Below are 16,320 nucleotides of genomic sequence, written 5' to 3'. Positions count from 1 at the left end.
ATCCTTGGTTAAACTTCCTTTCAGTAATATAGGGTATCAACTCCTGGTTATATTTTATTTCAATAATATAGGGTGTCAACCCCTGGTTACATTTTCTTTCAGTAATACAGGGTATCAACCCCTGGTTACGTTCCTTCCCAGTAATATAGGGTACCAACCCCTGGTTACATTTCCTTCCTAGTGATACAGGGTGCCAACCCCTGGTTACATTTTCTTTCAGTAATACAGGGTATCAACCCCTGGTTACATTTCTTCTCAGTAATATAGGGTACCATCCCCTGGTTACGTTTCTTTCCTAGTGATACAGAGTGCCAACCCCTGGTTACATTTCCTTTCTGTAATATAGGGTATCAACCTCTGGTTACATTCCTTCTCAGTAATACAGGGCGCCAATCCATGGTTATACTTCCTTTCAGTAATACAGGGTATCAACCCCTGGTTACATTTCTTTCAGTAATATAAGATACCAACCCCTGATTATATTTCTTTTTGGTAACGCAAGGTAGTAGCACGTGGTTGCATATACTCACATAGCTAGTTTATATTGTTATCTTTATTTTCCTTTCAATAAATTAGATAATTTATAGCTTTCTCTAATATTTCACAAAAAATTTCTAGTGCCACATTGGGGCAGAAAATGTTTGTTCGCTTTTTTCGTCTATGATGGTTTTGCAGGACCCCGCCGTAAAGCACAGCTTGTGACGATTAAAGCTTGCGATTTTAGTGCTCGTAAAAAAAAAGAGGTCTTTCAATCACAAGATAGTCGGAGTTAGCTTTGATAATGTGTCAGCAACCTAGTTTTCCAAGAATCAAGTTCCAAACTTTGATCGAAAAGCAGATCATCAATCTTCAAAGTCAAGACATCCACCATCCAATACGGGTTTACAAGATTTCAAGTGAAGATGCAAGATTCAAGACATAAAGAGTAGATAAGACTTTGTATTTTCCTTTTTCTTTAATATAATTATTTTTTAATTTTTTGATGTAATAACAAGACCGCGGACCGGAGCCTCGACAAAATCTCACTCAACTCTCCAACTCATCATTCCACCATTCCATTCTTCCTCCTTGAACTACACGCGACCTGATTCCCTTATAACCCGGGATATATAGGATATTCAAAATCAGGGCTCGGTTGCACTCTTTTCATCTTTAATTCCTTCCCTTTTCAATAATGGTATAGTAAAAAATCAGTCACATAGCTCACATTTTCTTTGCCTGAAAACTCTTCATGTTTCCAAACAAAGAGGGGCATGCCGTGAGCACCTAATTTTTGACTATATTAAATTTTTATTACTTTTTTTGTATTTAATATTTTCTAGGTTTAATCTTAATATTTTAACTTTTATATTATTTTTATTAGTAGGTTTTATTAGAGAATAATGTAATATTTTTAAAAGTTTATTACATAGAGGGCAGAAGAATTTATTTTAATCATGGACCAAATCTAATAAAATTACTTCCTACCTTCCCTATACTATTTCCTTGTCCGATCACCCACCTACTATACTATTCATGTGTCACATCTCATTTTCCTTTCACTATTCCCTTGTCCCATCCCTCTTCCTACACTCTTCCTTTCTTATTTTTTATTATTTAAACACTCTCAAAGGGCAACCCTTTCTTCGTCCAGAGATAGCCAAAAAAAACACCTTCTTCCTCATCCAAAAACACTGTTGTTTTCGGCCCCAAAATCGCAGCCAAACCCAACTGCGAAACAGTTCCAAAATACTCTAAAACACCACCGTTTACAACTGAAAAACGCACAGCAAAATGGCCATTGAAAATAGCTTCAAAAGGTCACCAAAAATCAGCTAAAAAGTAGCCATAAACAATCCCAAAACGAGCTCTGAAAATCAGCTCCAAGACAGCCCTGAATCAGCCCAACAAACACGTCAAAATTAAGCCAAAAATCAATGAAAACAATATCTAAAGCAGCTTCCCTAGAGCAGCCCCGCAACCACCTGAAAACACCCTCCAAACTCCATTAAAACCGACCCCAAAACAGCTATGAGAGACCATCCAAAACGCCGCTAAAATACAGCCTTTAAATTCGTCCAAACATCATCATCTTCAGCCCAAAAACGCTGCAAGTTGCAGCTGGAAATCACTCAGAAAAACAGCTTCAACATAAGTGCAAAATCAGTCCCGAAATCATTGCTAAAGTGAGAGACCGTTCAAGTTTTCCGGTTTGAGGTTCGGGTCTATAGCTCTTTCGCTTCGGTTTGCTATTTTGGAGATCCTATTTCATTGTACATGGCGAAAAATATGCAGCAATAAAGGTCCAAATTCTTCCCCCATTTGTTGGTTCCTTTTAATCTTACATGTATGTGCGGTTTTGTTTGACATGCTTTCTGTTGAATATGTTGATTGTTTGATTATTGGATAGATGCATCTTGTCTTAGTAATTATGTTGAGTTTAATCGTCTAGAGTGAATAAGACAATCAGTTATTAATTGAGCAAATATCATTAATTAACAAGTCGCCTTTATTTGAGCTTAAACTAATTTGTAAAGTTGGAAATTAAGAGTTAGAAGGATTGTTAGCTTGGCTGAAGCTTATCATCATAATTGGGCCTTGGTTAAAAAAAAATGGGCCAAACGTAATTCCCGCTAATAGGCCCAAAACTTTGGAATGATTTTAAGATATATTTTGTTTAGTCGTAGATATCTCTAATAGTTTAGCAATACAATTGAACTCGTTAGTAATTGATAAAAGCCAAATCTCACACTTTTTCACAATAATTTTCATAACCTATGGTCTTCACAATAATCTCAAAGTTAGAAAGAATAATCATAAACACGATAGTACGCTTTAGGCGCGCTCTTAATTAATCAAATCATCGTGATTATGTATACGCTCGCGTGACATGATTACGGTTCCCAAATAAATCAAGATAAGCGTTCGTGCGATTTTGGCCACACAATCTTAATAAATAATAAAATGATATTAAATTGTGTACACGTACACGTGACATGATTTTGTCACAATAAACAAAACTGATTCACACACGTGATTCGTTTCAAAGATAATTTTATATTTTAATAATAAAAACAGACATAGATAAAACATGAAAACCAATAAAGCACAGTTTATCCAGAATTAATTCAAGCCAAGTTTAAGTCGATAATGCGACTCTGTTAGAACCACGGGGCTCGGGGAATATCTTACACCTTCTCCCCGGTCAACAGAATTCCTTACCGAAACTTTATTTTTGCAGACCAATAATAATAGAGTCAAACCTTCCTTTGACTAGGAATTCAAATAAAAGGTGACTTGGAACACCCAAAAACTCAATTCCAAGTGGCGACTCTATAAATAAAATAATTCATACTCAAGTTTGTCACTTTAATTAGAAAAATCCTTTAACCCACAACAATAAAATACATATATTTTATTGAGGTTTTAAAGAGGTGTGACACCCATTTTACCCATAATAAGAAATTTTTATAGCCACACATATGTCATGGCCCCACAAAGCTTTTGTTTTTTAATTTTTTAGGACCACATCTTTCAAAAAAAAAATTCCCTTAAACTTTGTGTCAAGTCAAAATAAATCATCTAAATTGAAACGCATAGAGTAAATTTATTTGAACATTCTGATATTTTCGTCCTTATTATTATATTGAATTTAAAGTTTCTGTATCATTAAACAAATAGATATTTTTATAAGGCACAGGGTCAAAAATATCCCTTTACTATTAGAAAATGTTCATTTATACCTTCCGTTATACTATTGGTCCACTACCACCCGCGGCATCATAGAACTGGTACAAAAATACCCCTCTGCCGTTAGGATCCTTCACCATGCCAATATTATCCCATGTGGCCTGATATATTGCTGAGGTGGATACCACATGACATGCCACATGACATGCCACATCATTGCATCTATCCCATTTTACCCTTTCCCTACTTCTTCTTCTTCGACCACCACCTCCCTTTTTGCCCAACCACCACCAACATCACCTTCTCCTGTACCATGCACCTATTCTTCCACCACAATCAGATCACTAATCTTGACACTATTAAATCACCATGCTTTCACCAAAAATCAAACTAAATAAAAAATTTTGATTTTTGGGTTTCATTCTCCAATTTGATTTCAAATTTTTCTTAAGGATTCCAAGTTTCTTAATACATCCACGCTAACATAAAAATTTGGTCTTTACTAATCTATCCGTTTTAATTTATTTGAACCTATTTTCTTTTTAGTTCGTTCCCAAAAAAATGACCTCTTTCCTTATTTGAAAACAATTTATTTTTATGCAATGATTTATAGCCACACAAAATATATTTCTCTCTTTTCTTAAACTCTGTGCCCATTCAAATGAGTTCACATAAATTGAAACGGTGGGAGTAGTATATATAATAAGCAAAGAGCTTCTGAACAATTGTTAATTAAGCTTAGAGATAAGAATAATCAAAGGCTATTACTAATTCTGCACTAGTTACCATATCCTTAGATTCTTCAGTGAGATTAGGCGTTTGTTTTCTTGTTGAAGTATCTAACTTTTAAAGAGTTTATCTCCTTCAGTGTCGCATATGTTCAACGAGAACGACAATACATTGGAGGGCAAAGTAGAATATTCCCCGAGCTAAAACCCAATTATAGTTGACCTTTTCCAACTTCAGTTTATTTTGGCGAGGCTTTTTCAGCGACTGAGAAGCTTTAGCCGCCTCATCCTGTTGATTATCTATTTTCTGCTTGTTATCAATGTAAAGATCCTCAGTGTTCTGCTACTCCATCTCCATTGCCTTGTTCAATTTGATTTCAAATGATTTGTTGGAAAAGTACAGTTCATAAAAAGCAAAATTTCGATTCAATTTAATCTTTTTGTGAAAGAATGGTGATTTGATGGTGTCAAGACTAGTGGAAGATTAGGTGTGCGGTAAAGGAGTTGGCGGTGGTTGGGTAAAGAGGAAGGTAGGGGTGGAAGAAGAAAAAGTAGGGGAAGGGTAAAATGGGATAGATGCAATGATTATGCATACTATGTGGCATCCACTCGGTAATATATCCGGCCACATGAGATAATATTGGCATGGTGGAGAGTCCTAACGGGGAGGAGTATTTTTGTACCAATTATATGATACCGGGATGTAGTGGACCAATAGTATAACGGTGGATATAAACGATGGGTATAAACGAATATTTTCAAATAGTAGAGGGCTATTTTTTTTTTTACCCTTTTCTGTTTTTATAATTAAGCTACTTTAAAAATTAATTATACAATGAAAGTATTATTGTTAATTAACTTTAAATTATGATAAATAATGGTGTTTGTTACAATTACAATTAATAATCATAAACAACAACAACAACCCAGTATAATCTCACTGGTGGGATCTGGAAGGGTAGTGTGTACGCAGACCTTACCCTACCATGAGGTAGAGAGCCTGTTTTCAATAGACCCTCGGCATCCTTCCCTCCAAGAACTCCACACCTTGCTCTTGGGATGACTCGAACTCACAACCTCTTGGTTGTAGGTGCAGATTGCTTACCATCACAGCAACAATTAATAATCATACATTATGAAAAGATTTTGCAATTTCAGAACAGAAAGAAAACATTCGATAAAATTTCCTCCCAACTCTCCGTCGTTTTTGCATTTCTCTACAAACATAATGTAAACCCTTCAATTTCAACTCCAATGGACGACATAACGATCATTTCACCATCTCTGAAGCAGAAGCTGAAGAACTCCAATGCTCTAATCTGGGAACCTAATAACCTTCCGAATTTGAAAAAGAATAAAGTCTAAACTGTTTATTTTTCCATTTGAAGAAAATGAAAGGAAGGATCCAAGACATTTACTGCTCTTCTTCAGCTAATCTTCCTCCTAATTCTTCAAAAAAAGGTACTCCCTTTGTCTCTAAAATTGGGTGCCTCTATTACTATTCACAAAGTCAAACTGTTCTGTTAATAAATTCTAATTAATTTCTTAGCTGTTAAAAATTGGGATCACAAGTAGTACTTTTTATGTTGTCTCTAAATATGTTAATTTTGTTTTCTAAGGAATTGGTTGAGAACAACTATGAAAAGCATAATTGAGGGAACCTTGTGTTAGCCAATACTTTAGGTAATGTGTGCATTGTGCTTTTCTATTACTTGAATTAATTAAAAAAATGAAGTTGATTGGTTGTAACTCTAAATGTTACCTTATGATCTAAATGTTATGTTCAGAAATGCAGAAATGTTTTCCCTTTTGTAGCAGGGTGATATTCTCCATCCAAGTAGGCTGGTTTTTTTATAGCTTAAATGTAGAGCTTTTCCTTTTACTAGTTTGGTATTGACAAGAAGAAAGTGATTCAGGGATTGGAAATATTCGCCAAAATATACAACATAGCGTAAGAGTGCTAAGTGAAAATTGCTAATGGTATTTAAGGAGTAAAATTTCCAAATACTTCCACAACTAGTTCTTGAGGATTGACCAAACCAACACCATTAACATTTTTCCTCTGATCATATCGGATGTATTTAGGAGTTTGTCAATTTGTGAATTTGCCGACTTGCAGAGTTTCTCCATATCGAGCAGCTAAATTTAATTTCGTAAGTTAATCAAATTAATCAAGCTAATCTGCTTGAGCAGTATCTGGATCAAGCTTGCTTGTGACTTGTAGGCTTTTGAGTCCACCAACTGAGGATGAGAGTTCAAATATGTTGGCAAAATAGTTGTTCTCTAACTCCAGAATATACAGATGTTGAAATATATTACAGAAAGCCTTGCCTTAAATGTGGATAAGCAATATAATAGTTGAACAATTAAAACAATAGAAAATAGTTTTTGGAGTACAATCCCAAAAACTATTGTCTTCAAACCAATTTCAAACACTCAAAAGAAACTAAATAGAGAAGTTGAGATAAGCTCTAATTGACAAACTAACAAGGGTTGTGGTGTAGTGATAAGTACTCCCCTCGGTATGGAGTCGCCTTTATTACGGAGTGCTTTACCCTCACTATGGACTTCCCGGCGTGAATCCAAATTTAGTCGAGCCCCAATGCGGGTATCAGACACCGGGTGGAAAATGTAAAGCGGTAGACAACTGTGATTAGTACTTCTAAAATCCAACTGCAAATGTCTCAAAGTGCTTGGCAGAAATTCCACATTTTCCTTTTTTTACCCCTTCCTTTTTTATAACCGTTGTATCAAGTCCGCATCTGCCTTTTTATTTTCCATTAACAGCTGCTTCTCCTGTTTCACCTAAATCCAAAACTATTTAATATTCATAATTAGTATTCAAGAAAATACAAAAACATTATATAATAACAACAACAAACCCAGTATAATCCCACAAGTGGGGAAAATACATAAAAAATTATGAATTACCTAAAATGACTAATTATAATCTTCATGATAGTAGCAAGTGTCAACCAAATAATAGTTTGCCAATAAAACTGATTACCAAAATAAAGGGTTGCCAATAAAACTCGGGTCGCTTTTTCATGAAACGTTTTTCACTAGGAGTCATTTTCTAGTTAGATATTTTTTATTAATCTTAATTAGCACATAAAAATTCATTAGAACAATTTTCAATTTGATAATATTATTATTAATTTTTAATATATACAAAAAAATATTTTGCATTCACCAACCAGCAACCGAAAAATATTTTCCAGGAAAATGACTTATGTCATACCAAACACAGTCTCAGTCATAATTAATTTATTTATAAACAATTACTTATAGTTGATATTTTAGTAAGTTGATAACATAAAAATTCTTTAAATTGTCATGGGTATACAAGTTAAATATTTATAAAAATGTCAGACAAAACATCTTGTTGGATCATTTTTATTCATTAAATTATATGGTTATTATGGATAAGAATTTATTTGTAAGTAAAATATACCTCAACAGGAATTGACTTCAACCTCTCCAGGTTAGCAACGTCTTTCATTCTCTTGGGAATTTCCTTCAGCTTTGAACAATCATGGATACCAAAACCTTTAATCAGAGGCATAGCACTTGTGGCTAAATGCCATCTTTCTAAGTTCCAAAGACTATCAAGACGAAGGAACTCCAGTTGACTGAAGCTGTTACCTTTGCAAGTTATTTCTTTTCCTTCGTAAGCTTCTACTAGATCGAGATTCCTTAGGTTTGGCAACATTCCCAGCATAGGCATCGGATCTTCAATGAGTTTCGAATACAAAAGGACAACCATTGTGATAGAATTTGGAAACTGAGGCAGTTTTTCTATTCTCCCATCTAACCACAATTCGCGGAGGTTTTGACAAGAAGTAAGATATTCAAGGGCTGGGAATGATTCACCACTTGCACAACCTAATATGAGAGTGCTAAGGTTTTTCAAGCTGCTAATGTTATTTAAGGAGTAAGATTTCTTAATATTACGCATGTCTAATTCTCCAAGATTGACTAAGCCAACAGGGTCAAAATCTTTCCACTGATCACAACAAATGTATTTAAGAATTTGAAGACTAGTGAGATTGCTAAGTTGCAGAGGTTGTGAATAGAAAGCAATTAAATGTCTCAGCTTAATTAGGTTAGATGTTTCGGGAGGTAGTGAGCCGTAGGCTTTTGAACCACTTCCATTGTCAAAGAGATTGATGAGTGTCTGTAAATTCTTGAGATTGCCAATGGAGGAGGGGAGATTAATCGGATCGGGAGCTATCAAGCTTAAGAACTTGAGGTGGTACAAACTTCCTATGGCATCAGGTAGTTTAGTGCCATGACAAATCGTCAGATCCAAGTTCAACACATATAAATGTTGGAACACATTACGAAACTTTAAAAGATCCAGCTTACCAAAATCTCGATCTAGAAACATAATTGACCTTAATTTCAAGTTGGAGAAATCAAGTGAGAGATACCTTTGTGCTTGGCCATGAATGACATGTCTGAGAGATAAGGAGGATATGGAGTGCTTTCTTCGATCATAAATGTCAAAAAAGTTCACCTCCAATGCCTTTTGTATGGCAAGATCCCGAACTAGATCATGGATCTTGCATTTAATAACTTTTTCCCAAAATGTATCTACGACTTGAATCAAGCTTCGTCTTATAAGCTCATTTAGGAAGCATTCAGCAACATCCTCCATTCTTTCTTCTCCTCTTGGTATGAATCCTTCGGCCATCCACAACCACATTATCTTTTCAACACCGACCATACTATCTTCCGGAAAAATACCAAAGTAAAGAAAACACTGCTTGAGCGAAGTTGACAAATCGTTGTAGCTCAATGAGAGTATATAGGAGATTTCAATAGAGTCATCTTTCATATGCTGCCAAAGGTGGTCCTTCACCTTTTGCCATTCTTCTCGCCCCCTTTTATGAGAAAGTAGCCCGCTTAATACAACAATTGCAAGAGGTAAACCTCCACACTTGTCCACCATATCTTTAGCTAACCTTTCCATTGCTGGGACCATTGCCTGAACATCAAGTAGTTTCCCGCAAAAAAGTTTCCAACTCTCTCCTTCGCTAAGGAAACGAAGTTTATAGACAAAACCTTTGTCATCTGCTCTTTTAGCAACATCCTCTTTGCGTGTGGTAATAATCACCCTGCTTCCTTTCTTGCTATCCGGGAAGGCTCTTTTCAAACTTTCCCATGCCTCTCTCTGCCATACATCATCAACCACCAAAAGGTATTTGCGTTCTTTCAACAGGTCACGAAGGTGAATTTCTAGATCCGTCTCTGTCATCTTTTCCAACAAATCCAGACTTTCCTTTGTGCGACCTTGGATGGATTTTATGATATTCCTAAGGAGATCCATGGTGTTGTACTCTTGAGAAACGCATATCCAAGTGCGTGTTTGGAAGCTAGAGACTACATTAGGAGAGTTGTAGAGGTTCCTTGCAAGAGTAGTCTTGCCTAAACCACCCATACCATAAATAGAGATGACGCTTCGGCGAGGCTCTTCTTTGAGAAGTTCAGCTAGCAAGCTTTCTACAACATCCCGAAAGCCAACAAATATATGATCGTCATCTATATAGGAGGTAGTTCTCCTCAATGTTCTAACCATAACGGACTGATTACTTGGCCCTTCTCGTGTATTCTTGATGTCTCTAATACCATACGTCTCCCGTTTGCGAGAGATATCCATGACTCGCTGCTTGAGGGATTGGATCTCCTTGCTGATGTTGTAGAATTTGGTCTCCTTCCTGCATATGCAAGCGCAAGCTTTAAGACGACTAGCAAATCCATGGTCATCAGATTCTCCTGCCATGGAGATGTAAGTCTCCAGTATAGCGACAGCGTCATTAGCAATAGAGTTGATTTCAAATACCCATTGTTGAACTCTTTTATCTTCAACTTGCTTTTGTTCTGCATCTTTGAGGAAAGATTGCATGAAAAGCAGTTCATTTCGCAGCGACTGCACATCCTCTCTCAGATTTATGCGCAATACAACTTCTTGAATGAGAAAATCGCCCAGTTTTTTAACTGCAAATGACACAAAGGCATCAACCATCTTCAGGAGTCTTGAGTGGTTTTCTCTTTAATCAGAGCTGGAAAAAGAGGGCTGTATAGAAGATATTGGAAGAAATTAAGCTGGTTTTCAATTGATATTGTATTATTGATGGAGTATTGAAGATATTTGAAGAAAGCTGGAGAATGAGATATATAGACAGACGCAGTAAAGAGAATAAATTAAATAGTTAATAAGAAGGAAAAAGTCAAGTTGACTAAACTGAAGCTGTTTATTGTAAGTTTTTTGCATAATCTAGGCAAGAACAAGTACGCGGTGACCTTTATTATTGAGTAGAAGTATCTTCTTGTCCTAATTAATCAAATTTGTTACAAGTTTATGATGGTAAACATGTATAAACAGCGAAAGCAAATAGCCAGGATCACTTACATGTAATATAGACAACACATAATCACAGATTTTAATTAAACATAAAATCGATACTTATTTCTTGAAGCGTGACAACAATCGCGAAAAGAGCCTCCAAGCAAGAGCGAAATCGTCCACGAGATCATCCTCCAGTTCTACAGTCTTCTGCTGTGTGACCCGAATAATGCCCGAAATTAGCGAAATTCGTGTGGGTGAGTTTCTCCTAGGAAAACCGTACAGTAAAAACTAACGGCCTCCTTATGGAATAAGACCTCTTAATATAGCCATATGTTTTAGGGTTTAAAACCTTTTCCTAAACCTGTTGGGTCTTCCTTTTTCACCAAGAAATATAATTTTATTTAATTCCTAATTATTCGAGCACAGCAGGGACCGTGGTATTTAATTAACGAGGCTTCCTATTATGGACTTAATTCGAAATATCCGAATTAATACTACCATAATAAATTACGAATTATTCCACAAAAATTCATAATTGCACTCGGTTCAATTTTGAAATTCTTCCATTAAACCTTATTTAACTCCCCATGTTAAGATTCAGATACTAATCAAATAAATTAAATTACTGACAATTTAACTCATTGCTTATTTTCTTTAGACTTTCGCTTAACTTATTTCATGTGACGAATACAAAATCCACCTGCATGGTTTACACATGAAAACTTATAAGCTTTCATAAAGGTGTATCATCAATTTCTAGACCGAGACATGGATTCTATCAACTAACTATTACCTTGCCAATGTATATCATTATTGTCCAATTTACCAGCCATATTGATCCACGAAAGGATCTCGCCTTTTAATAAATCAAAACAATAATTATATACACAACTAATAATAATTATATCAAGATAAAGAATATAAGTACATTTAATGACTAGAGAATTTATTTTATTTAGTCAGTATAAAATACTTATCTCTACTTGGTCCATTCAATACATACAAAATGTACTAGCACAAGAAGTCGGAATTAAAATATTTCCATAATCAAGATAAATTATATTTAATCTTGTACTACAATCATTCCTGATGATTTGTCCAATTCCATCATTAGATTGTGAACATCATCTTTATACTTATAAGAACCGATGATTTAATCTTCCGTGTATAAGCTAAACTCTATACACTAAATCATCTACTATATAAGTAAAGGACACAAACGAATATATAATCTATTTAAAACTTTATTAAAATTGAATAAATAATTGTTCCATAATAAATACTATATCCAAACCAAAATCCATGATTAATAGTGTTGGATTAAAAGATTGGTGAATGAGAAATGAAGGAAAGAAAGTGGAGGGAAAATGAGCTCTCTTTTGATTTGGAAAGAGCAAAGTGTCCCTCGTTGGTGGTGGAAAGAAAAGTGAATGTGCTTATATTGAGAAAACACTTCTCTTGGTGTTAAATGAGTTGGAAAGAAAGGAAGCCTTGCACCGCCGTCGCTCGCTCGACTCGGCTTTGGCTTCGGTCAAAGATCGATCGATTGATTAATCTTTGCTTTGGAAAGAGCAAAGTGTCCCTCATTAATCAAACGTGAAATGTTCCCACATGTTCCAACAGCCATGGCTGTTTTTGAAAGGTTGCAAACCTTTTCAGAAACAGTGCCAGAAAATAGATATAAATATGGCTTGATCCCAGAATCTTTCTTTACGAAATTTTCTGATCTTCTTCTTCTTCTACACAAAATTTTTCAGTGTGTTTTACAACCATTGAGTGGTTCGCAGTTCATCAGAGTTTTTGGTACCAATACACTGGTGAGTTAAATTGTTCTATCGTGGCAGGATAATATTTCAGCACCTCGGGTACTTGAGGGAAATAATTTCTTTAAGGACACACTGTGTATTCAGTGGGCTCGATTTATTCCGAAATTATTTTAAGATATTATTTCGATATTCTGTTGCTGCTAACTTTCTATTTCTGTCTTATGTTTCAGAAAGTTTATTGTTTCATTATTCATTATAGTAATACAGATTGGAGAACAATCTTAAGGAAATTATCTTTTATATTATAATCTGTATTCTGCTTTGAAGATTAAAACCTCTGTGATTTTCTACTTCTTCTGAATTTTTCTATTCTGATTTGAAGATATAAATACTTCATCGGAGTATAAAAATTCAGAAACGATTTGAAGAACATAAAAACTTCATCGTTTTCTATGAAGCAATATATAAAAACTTCGATTTTTATTTATTAAACGTACTATTTATTATTAATTACAGTACTGTTTACTGTTATATTTTTGCCATTAATTGAACTCTTATGTTGTTGGCAGTGAGAAATGGCAATTGATAATGGAAATCCTTCTGCGACTGTTGCGGCAACGACGATAGCCTCGTCAAGCCGAACTGCTGTGCCACCGGCCGAGAAACCAGGAAAATTTTCTGGAGCCAATTTCAAGGGATGGCAGCAAAGGGTATTTTTCTGGTTTACCACGCTTGGTATGCAGAAGTTCACCATTGAAGACCCTTCAGTGCCTGCCACTGACATGCCGGATAATGAGAAGTTTATGATTGTTGAGGCGTGGAAATAGACAGACTTTCTTTGCAAAGGTTACATCCTAAGTGCTTTGGAGGATGACTTGTACAATGTCTACCGTGCGATAAAAACTTCGAAAGAATTATGGGACGCACTTGAAAAGAAGTACAAGACTGAAGATGTATGCTTGAAAATATTTGTGGTTGCCAAGTATCTAGACTATAAAATCATAGACAACAATACTGTTGGAATCCAAGTTCAAGAGCTTCAACTTATTTTTCACGACCTTATTGATCAAGGTATGGTAGTGAATGAAGAATTTCAAGTGGCTGCAATGATTGAAAAATTGCCTCCTTCGTGGAGAGATTTCAAAAACTATCTTAAGCACAAGCGCAACGAAATGAAGTTGGAAGATCTTGTGATTCGTCTCAAGATTGAGGAAGACAACAAAACAACCGAGAATAAGTCTCGTGGAAATTCAACGATTATGGGAGCTAATATCGTTGAGGAGACTGCTCCAAAAAGTAAGAAGAGGAAGAGGTCTTCTGGATAAACTATGGAGCAGAACAAGAAGAAATTCAAGGGCAACTGCTACAATTATAGAAAAGCGAGTCACAAAACCCCTGATTGTTGTCTCCCGAAAAAGGATAAGAAAAAGGGACAAGCCAACATAGTGGAGAAGAATGATGACATCGATGATTTGTGTGCAATACTTTCGGAATGCAACCTAGTTAGAAATTCGAAGGAATGGTGGATTAGCTCTGGAGCCACTCGACATGTTTGTGTTGTCAAAGAAGCATTTGCGACTTACTCTACTGCTGGTCCCGAAGAAGAGCTTTCCATGGAAAATACTGCAACAACCAAGATTGAGGGTTATGGGAAGAAATTCCTGAAGATGACTTCCGGCAAAGTGTTAACGCTCAACAACGTTCTTCATGTTACTACTATTAGGAAGAATTTAGTTTCAACTTCTTTACTTGTTAAAAATAGACTCAAATGTGTATTTGTATCTAACAAAGTTGTTGTAAGAAAAAATGAATTGTATGTTGGAAAGGGCTACCTCACAGAGCACCTTTTCAAACTCAATATATTGGTTGTTGACAGTATTAATAAAATTTCAGCTTCTTATTTATTGGAGTCAAATGATTTATGGCATATTTGTTTAGGACATGCCAATTATAAAACCTTGCAGAAGTTAATTAATTTAGAAGTATTGCCTAAATTCGAGTGTAATAAATTAAAATGTCAAATATGTGTTGAATCTAAGTTTTGTAAAACATCCTTATAAGTCTGTTGAAAGGAATTCAAATCCTTTAGACTTAATTCATACGGACATTTGTGATATGAAGTCTACACCATCTCGAGGTGGAAAAAAATATTTTATAACTTTTATTGACGATTGTACTCGATATTGTTATATTTATTTGCTTAATAGTAAGGATGAAATAATTGAAGCATTTAAGCAATACAAGAATGAAGTAGAGAATCAATTAAATAAAAAGATCAAAATGATTAGAAGTGATAGGGGTGGAGAATATGAATCTCCGTTTGTAGAAATATGTTTGGAATATGAAATTATCCATCAAACTACTGCCCCCTACACACCTCAATCCAATGGCATTGCAGAAAGGAAAAACCGGACATTAAAGGAAATAATGAATTCTATATTAATAAGTTCCGGATTACCGTAGAGTTTGTGGGGGGAAGCTATCCTTACAGCTAACCGAATACTCAATAAAGTACCTCACAACAAAACACAATCTATTCCATATGAAAAATGGAAATGAAGAAAACCCAACTTGAAATATTTCAAAATGTGGGAGTGTTTAGCAAAGGTACAAGTACCTTTACCCAAAAGGGTAAAAATCGAACCAAAAGCCGTGGATTGCGTTTTCATTGGATATGCTACAAACAGTAAAGCATGTCGGTGTTTGGTTCATAAATCTAATAATCCCAAAATTCATGTTAATACGGTAGTTGAATCAGATAATGCTAAATTCTTTGAAAGCATCTATCCGTATAAAATTGAACACGAGTCGTTAAGTGAAAGACATAAACAACCACGGGAATAACTAAAGGAAAATACTCCAAGTAATGAAGATCCAAGGCGTAGTAAACGTCAAAGAACATTTACTTCCTTTGGACCAGATTTTGTGACATTCTTGCTTGAAAATGAGCCTCAAACGTTCAAAGCAGCTATGTCATCTTCTGATTCAGCATTTTGGAAAGAGGTAGTCAATAGTGAGATTCAATCAATTATGGATAACCATACATGGAAATTGGTTGATCTTCCTCCAGGAAATAAGCCTTTAGGTTTGAAATGGATCTTTAAACGGAAAATGAAAGTTGATGGCACTATTGACAAATATAAGACAAGACTTATTGTCAAAGGTTATAGACAAAAGAAAGGCCTTGATTACTTTGACACTTACTCGCCAGTAACGAGGATAACATCTATTAGGGTGTTAGTGGCACTGGCGTCTGTGTATGGTCTTGAAATCCATCAAATGGATGTTAAAACAGCTTTCTTAAATTGAGAATTGGAGGAAGAGATTTACAAAAAACAACCTGAGGGTTTTGTTGTTCCGGGTAAAAAAAAAAAGTGTGCAAACTGGTTAAGTCACTTTATGGACTTAAACAAGCACCCAAACAATGGCATGCCAAATTTGACCAAACAATGTTGGCAAGCAGGTTTAAAATCAATGAGTGTGGCAAATGTGTTTACATTAAAAACACTATAGGTCATGGAGTCATTTTTGTTTATATATTGATGACATGTTGTTAATGAGAAAAATATGGCAGATATAAATGCTACTAAGCGCATGTTGGCTAGCAAATTCGACATAAAAGACTTAGGAGTTGCTGATGTGATCTTAGGAATCAGAATTCACAAGACTCTACAAGGTCATTATCAGAGTCTCACTACATTGAAAAAGTACTTGACAAGTTCAAGTATTTGGATTTCAAGATTGCCAAAACTCCAATTGACGTGAGTTATGCACTTCAAAAGAATGAAGGTGAAAGTGACTCACA

General features: G+C 35.3%; 1 protein-coding gene and 1 long non-coding RNA gene across 2 annotated transcripts; one reads left to right on the top strand and one right to left on the bottom strand.

The window, feature by feature from the left end:
* Positions 1 to 1,619: 1,619 nt before the first annotated feature.
* On the top strand, positions 1,620 to 14,417 carry LOC117275110 (uncharacterized). The gene is made up of 2 exons (XR_011415280.1): positions 1,620 to 5,858; positions 13,085 to 14,417. It is a non-coding gene; the product is annotated as an uncharacterized lncRNA (long non-coding RNA).
* LOC104089839 (disease resistance protein RPP13-like) lies at positions 6,804 to 10,425 on the bottom strand. The gene is made up of 2 exons (XM_070199603.1): positions 7,852 to 10,425; positions 6,804 to 7,214 (listed from the first exon to the last, which is right to left on the bottom strand). Exons 1-2 carry the CDS (start codon positions 10,423 to 10,425, stop codon positions 7,203 to 7,205), a joined length of 2,586 nt encoding a protein of 861 aa, XP_070055704.1. The 3' UTR covers positions 6,804 to 7,202.
* Positions 14,418 to 16,320: the final 1,903 nt, after the last annotated feature.

This window comes from Nicotiana tomentosiformis, chromosome 4 (genome assembly GCF_000390325.3).
Source record: "Nicotiana tomentosiformis chromosome 4, ASM39032v3, whole genome shotgun sequence".
NCBI classification, from domain to species: Eukaryota; Viridiplantae; Streptophyta; class Magnoliopsida; order Solanales; family Solanaceae; genus Nicotiana; species Nicotiana tomentosiformis.
The sequence above is the reverse complement of the archived record's forward strand: the minus strand, read 5'-3'. Positions and strand labels throughout refer to the sequence as shown.